This window comes from Marasmius oreades, chromosome 1, assembly GCF_018924745.1.
Source record: "Marasmius oreades isolate 03SP1 chromosome 1, whole genome shotgun sequence".
In the NCBI taxonomy this organism is placed as follows: domain Eukaryota; kingdom Fungi; phylum Basidiomycota; class Agaricomycetes; order Agaricales; family Marasmiaceae; genus Marasmius; species Marasmius oreades.
The window spans coordinates 1,097,796-1,103,795 of record NC_057323.1 but is presented as its reverse complement, the minus strand read 5'-3'; the positions used below and the strand labels follow the sequence as shown (position 1 = coordinate 1,103,795).

The 6,000-nt window shown below is 46.3% G+C and overlaps 2 protein-coding genes across 2 annotated transcripts; one reads left to right on the top strand and one right to left on the bottom strand.

Moving 5' to 3' along the window:
- Positions 1-1,640: 1,640 nt before the first annotated feature.
- E1B28_000299 (uncharacterized protein) lies at positions 1,641-2,382 on the top strand (the record flags this gene model as incomplete). The annotated part of the gene is made up of 4 exons (XM_043146108.1): positions 1,641-1,906; positions 1,965-2,130; positions 2,187-2,298; positions 2,357-2,382. 4 exons carry the CDS (start codon positions 1,641-1,643, stop codon positions 2,380-2,382), a joined length of 570 nt encoding a protein of 189 aa, XP_043014808.1.
- A 754-nt stretch (positions 2,383-3,136) lies between these two features.
- E1B28_000298 (uncharacterized protein) lies at positions 3,137-4,837 on the bottom strand (the record flags this gene model as incomplete). Its single annotated transcript, XM_043146107.1, has 7 exons — positions 3,137-3,419; positions 3,476-3,645; positions 3,696-3,760; positions 3,821-3,908; positions 3,971-4,135; positions 4,186-4,731; positions 4,784-4,837. The coding sequence occupies 7 exons, from the start codon at positions 4,835-4,837 to the stop codon at positions 3,137-3,139; spliced, it is 1,371 nt and encodes a 456-aa protein (XP_043014807.1).
- Positions 4,838-6,000: the final 1,163 nt, after the last annotated feature.

Below are 6,000 nucleotides of genomic sequence, written 5' to 3'. Positions count from 1 at the left end.
TGGTTGGACCGACGCGAAAAACTGCACCGCCATATCAAGTACATCCAACACAAGTTGTTGGGCACCACAAACCCCCCTATTTTATACGATATAACACCTGGAGTGACTTTCGAACGCACTCTGAAGATGACGCGACATCCTACCAGAAAGGCTGTTAGCTTCGAGGTGCTTGCAACTGCCTATGGTGCCATCCACTTCAAGGAGGCATTGGCACGTTATGTTACTAGCATTCGTGCTCCCACCCTCTCGACACGAGTCCTCATTCGGGAGTCTCAAAATCTATACATCCCTTTTGCACGTGTTCCTGTTTGGCACCGCGTCAAGTGGACAACCCCTGACATATACAATACAAAGACACACGGTTCTGTTGTGGTAGACAGCGCCCACGTCAACCCTTCCCATAAGAATAAGCGTGGACACATCGTTCCTGGTCGTTTCGATACTGTTTTGGTTAATGTCAAAGATGGGCAGGCGCTCGGAGTTAAAGGTTCGTTCACTTGGTTCTACCTTCATCCAAGTTTCGTGGACTGACTCATTATACAGGGTATCGGGTGGGCCGCGTTCGCGTACTGTTTTCACTTTCAGAGAGCCAGAAGGACATGCTCTTCCAGGCGGACGAGCAGGAATATGTAGCAGACCACCTTGCTTACGTTGAATGGTTTACTACGTTCCCTCGCAGACCTGAAATGGCTCATGGCCTCTACAAAATAACCCCTTCGGCTGATGCAGACAGCGGTTACCGAGATGCTAGCATTGTTCCGGTCTGGTCGTTCAGACGAAGTGTTCACTTATATCCTAAGTTCGGTCCTGTCGTACCTTCTGAATGGACTTCTAGCACTGTTTTAGATCAGTGTTCTTGTTTCTTTGTAAATGCATTCAGTGATAGAAATTCCTACTACACTGTGTTCTAATATGATTAAACCCTTTCCCCTTCATTTGTGTGATAACTTATGCAGAAACTCAACTACCAATTAGTGCGAATTATCACCAATTATCAATTAACATCAATTAAAATTCATTAGTATCAATTAACATCCAATTACTGTTAATTACTGTTAATTACTGTTAATTACTGTTAATTAACAAAGGAGGTTTTTTCTGATGCGTGGCACCGACAGCTCGCTGCGCATCCAGCGGGAAGCTCACCGGCACCTTCCATTTCCACCTAATCCCTATTCAAAGTGGCATACAAGGATATGTCGCCAACTTTCCTACATCGAAGTCGTTGAATCGATATTCACCCCCCCCCCCTCCCTCAAAGAACTGCCATATATCAGTGATCATACAGTTCGATGGTGCGTGGTACGTGGTAAACTGCAACTTTTTAACTCGGGCCACTCTGGTATAAATGACAGAACTTTATCGGAACTATGCTGTAAAAGCGGCATATCGAGAAACGAAGATCGGCCGCCACGTTGTCCTGAACTTGACATGAGTGATTGATTGACTCAAGTTCAAGTTGCAAGGAGGCTTATCGGGCGCTTTCCCATGCTGGGTTGCCGTTAAATACCCCTGGCGAGTCCGAGCCAAGAAGTCGATCTCAAGTCAGAGAGTTTCGGAACGTTACCGGTGTACCAACGGCCATCCCCCAGTCTCAAGAGTCAAGGTCACTTGTTTTCAACTATCCGTCAACATTGGCTATGCCAGAAGCATACGCACCCAGTCTGGGAGCCGGCCTCACCCTTCTCATCCTCTTCGGACTTTCCTCCACCTCCGCCAAGATATTTGGTACACTCATCGCTACCCTGGTCGCCGGATGTCTCGTCCTTCGGTTTCAGTACCCTTGTCATTCTCCTTCATCACTCATGCAGGTCGTCGACAGAGCTAGAGCACTCTTCGACAAGTGTCTGACTACGCATGCATTTGACGAAGGGGAATATGACAGATACAAGGCGTCTCTTCAGCAGTACGTCCGCCTCTTATTTTTGATTATACCGATTACTTATATTTGATTTGATTGACAGAATCGTTGCTGATGCCTCTGGAATAGCGTCCAGAACATATCACAACCCGTACAGACGACGCTCGAGGCATCATGATTATCGCAAGAGGTGTTTATTCTTGTGGAAGAGGTTGAAAGATATTGTGGAGTGTCACTGTGAGATTCAACTACTCATGCGCGATTTGGAGGTAAACCAGGGTTGTTTTCGTCTTTTTTTCCACTTCTGAACCGAGGTCCGGGATAGATTTGCTTGATGCGAGCCTCTCATTCTCGTGCGGAATTCGAAATACAGCGGATTCCCCGTTTGACGCGCTCAAACTCGGAGGTTTTACGCGTCGCTGATGGACATAGTGTTGGTGAGTAGTAGTCTACTTCGAGTCTACTCTTACTTGAACTGGTTCTGACCCACCGAAGATATGGCTGCAGATACACTTGTGTAGGCTCACAATTTTTTATTTATTTAAATTCCTTCTATTATTTGATTGCTCGACTTTCATCCGCTTTGCAATGTTCTGCATCGCGTTTGTCTTTTTAGCCGTTAACTCTTTTCTATTTTATTCTCGTTCCATCACAGTCACGGATTGCGACCTTCCCACTTCTACTCTTTCTCTCTTTGTTCCCTCCCCTCTCCTATCCATATGTAGTTTACAGAAATCACTGGACCTGGAACCAGAAATTTCTGCTGGAGTAAATATATATAACACCAAGTGAATGAGTGGATACATCAGGAAAAACTGAGACAAGAATGTACACCTCCGTATCCTTAGGTATTACGTGTAGCCCGAGTACCGGAGTTTACGTCCCCCCCTAGACGTAGCATTGGTATAGTCCCAGCAAGAGGAATGTATCACCCCATATCGCTCAGTATCAACATGTATACCTCTCACGACATATATAGACCTTCCGTATACCCCGTATACCCTCAGTATTCAATTTGTATCACCTAAGTAGCGCCCTGTATATTAACGTATTGACGGGTACATGCATTTCATTGCTACTGGTCAAGAACGTAGGGATGCGTGCTGTGTAGGCAAGGACCTACGCAGTACGCATCTCTACCGTAGTTTTATTGTTTACTAGGATGACAGACAGATACCAATAAACTTCACAAAGTAACAACGAGATTGTTCATTACAGTGACAGAGAGTGGGGAGTCAGGACAGCGGCGGAGAACCCAAGCTCGTAAATTACAGACTACGACTGTCCAATGTCTGGTTCCGATTCCGATTCCCCTCCAGTTTCCCTCATCTCCAAGCCATCGTCACAAGCCTCCCTTGTCTCGACTGCCTTCCCTTTCCCTTTCTGACCTCCATCTCTATTCTCCGTTCTCTGCGGGTGCTCATAACCAGAATCATTTGACTCATCTGATTCGCATCCATCTGATTCTTGGAGCTCACGAAGGGCGTTGTCCCGGTCTTCTCTTGACATGCTAACATCCTCCTCGGCGCTGTCATAACTCGTGACACCTACCAGTGCCCTGCAGTTGATAAGACAAATGAATATAGGGTTACGGAGGAGAATCTGAATACATACAGTCCGCGCGCTGTCCATGCTTCCCGGATCTTGGTCGTCTTCTTGGTATCGAGGGCTAACCATTCTTCGACGCGTGCCAGGTGCTTTTGATAAACGGGTTGCAAGGCGTTCTCGTCCATTTCGGTTTCGACAAACACGCCAGTTGACCATTTTTCTAAACAATATTCAACCTGAAACACGACGGATGAGATACAAGGCAGCGGTCAGAGACAAAACGGACGATTGTGAAGGCAAAGGCAATAGTGGGCTTCTGTACTGGGTTGAGCCACGGATTCCCACACACTCCTGTAGTATAACTCAAGGAATTAGTATATGACTACATGGTAAGGGTTCTAGAATACAAACCATGTGCCCTCTTGTTGTGATACAATACCGCACAGATGGCGTCGAATATAATTGAATTTTTCATATAACCTATACGGTTCTCAGGATCCTAGAAGTAAGGAGAAAGGTATCGTTAAACTGGCTTTATACAGAGTAGAATGAACGACAAACTTTGTAATACCAACCGAAATCAGTTGAGAGCAGAATGTATCTTTGTAAATTCTTTTGCTTGACACGGGCACTGTTGTATCGAGTGTCAAACTTGAAGGTCGGTCCAATCAATGGCTCGATACGGCCACGACAAGCCCCGCGTATGCGGGTGGACCTGCGAAACATCTATTCCAAATATTACACATGAAAGTTTCGAGTTAATGATGAGTACATACCAATCGAACAACCTCATTTGTAAGCCTGAAGGGTTTTTCGCCTCTCTCTGTTAGGAACTCGTTCTGACTGTCCCAGATATCCTGCACAAATAAGTAAGCTGTTTCCGGTTGGGGAAACATATGGTACCCTATGACGCCGGCTTCAAAATTGTTGAGGCTCTTCCTGACAACTTGCTTGGAGAGCCCTATATAATCCCGAAGCTTCGTCCCCATCGATCCTCGAGAAAGCTCTAGTTGTTGGTGGTCGTCAGTTACTGATGGCGTATCTGAATCGTCATCATTATTGACACTTGAATTGACGTGATCCCTTTGCGACGGTGATTGGGCTTGATGAGCTGAAGGCGACTGTGGCTGTTGTGGACGGTAAAATTTCTGAACAGGTTGAGTCGGTGAAGGCGACGGTAGCTGGACAGTTTCCCGGACAGGTGATTCATCAGAAGGTCGGACAATTTGACCCTTCTGACTAGAGGCAACCACAGGCCAATCGGAGGCCTTTCGAACGGTACGATGTGACGGTGAGTTTGTAATAGTGTTCAGGGGCCGTATCTATCAGGATCTGATGGTAAATCAGTATACGAACGAGCAAAAAATTGAATACCGATTGAGGGAACAGTCGTTCTTCGTCGCTGGCAAGGTCGGAGTCCGTTCCCATCTTGCTCTTGCCGTTGTCATCATCAATATTGTGTTCACTCTCAGGTGGAGTGTTGTATATCAAAATAAACACGTGGTATTAATCTCCGTTAGTCTATATAGTTACTGAATACGTACAACCACACCTCAGTGTCTAACCGTCACTGAGGTGTAAGTCGTCTTCTCTTCTTTTCCCATATTCAGAAGTACTCATCTTATCCTCTATAGTATACTCTCTTTAGGTACTATATCTTAATACAAGTGTCTAACCGTCACTGAGGTTATACTCTCTTTAGCCACTCTCTCGCACTCCGGAGCTCCGACGGACTCCGACGTTTCTCCGTTCTTACACTCTATTCAACACTGCGCATCACAGGTTATGGGCCCCGGCAATGAAACCGTGTCGTCCTCGACAGCTTTGAAACTGGTACAGAAATTACCTACCCTACAGGAGGGAAGTGCGAACTGGTCAGACTACAAGTCCAGAGTCGTTAACCATGCCGTGTCCAAAGGACTCAAACGGCACCTGTTCGGGACCGCACGGAAGCCGGAAAAATTAGTGTTACAACAAGATGGGAAGTGGTACAAAGAAGGATCGTTGCTACTACTGGTAGAAGAAGCGGCCGTAGAGAAGAATGAGGATGCATGGGATGAGTACGACCAGAAGGAGGCTCAGACCCGAGAATTCATTTATCAAACCATTCCGAAATCACTCTTCATACGGGTCCGAGATTTACCGACAGCATGCGACGTTTGGAAGAAGCTTATAGATGTCAACGAAAATCGCGGATCGCTTATAGCGGCTGATTTATTGACGAAACTTCAAAACATGCGATTATTGGAAGGCGGAAACCTCCGGAATCACATTACGGAGATGAAGGAACTCCGAGAAAAGTTGGCCGAAATGGGACACCCTGTTGACGACCTTATGTTTACATCTAACATCACTCGTTCCCTATCATCGTCCGCCATGTACAAACCCGTACTCACCTCGATCTCCATCATAGCCCGAAACAGCAGTCAACCAGTCGATATTGAAGTACTTTTATCAAGTCTCGAAAGTGAGTATGACCAATCGCTAATGCAGGCGGAGGAGAAGAAGTCGCAGGAGGCCCTTGTAGCTTCCTTTAATAAAGCTCGCGGATCCGACGGAAACCGAAAAGGGAACCGTAGCGGAAAAAGCGG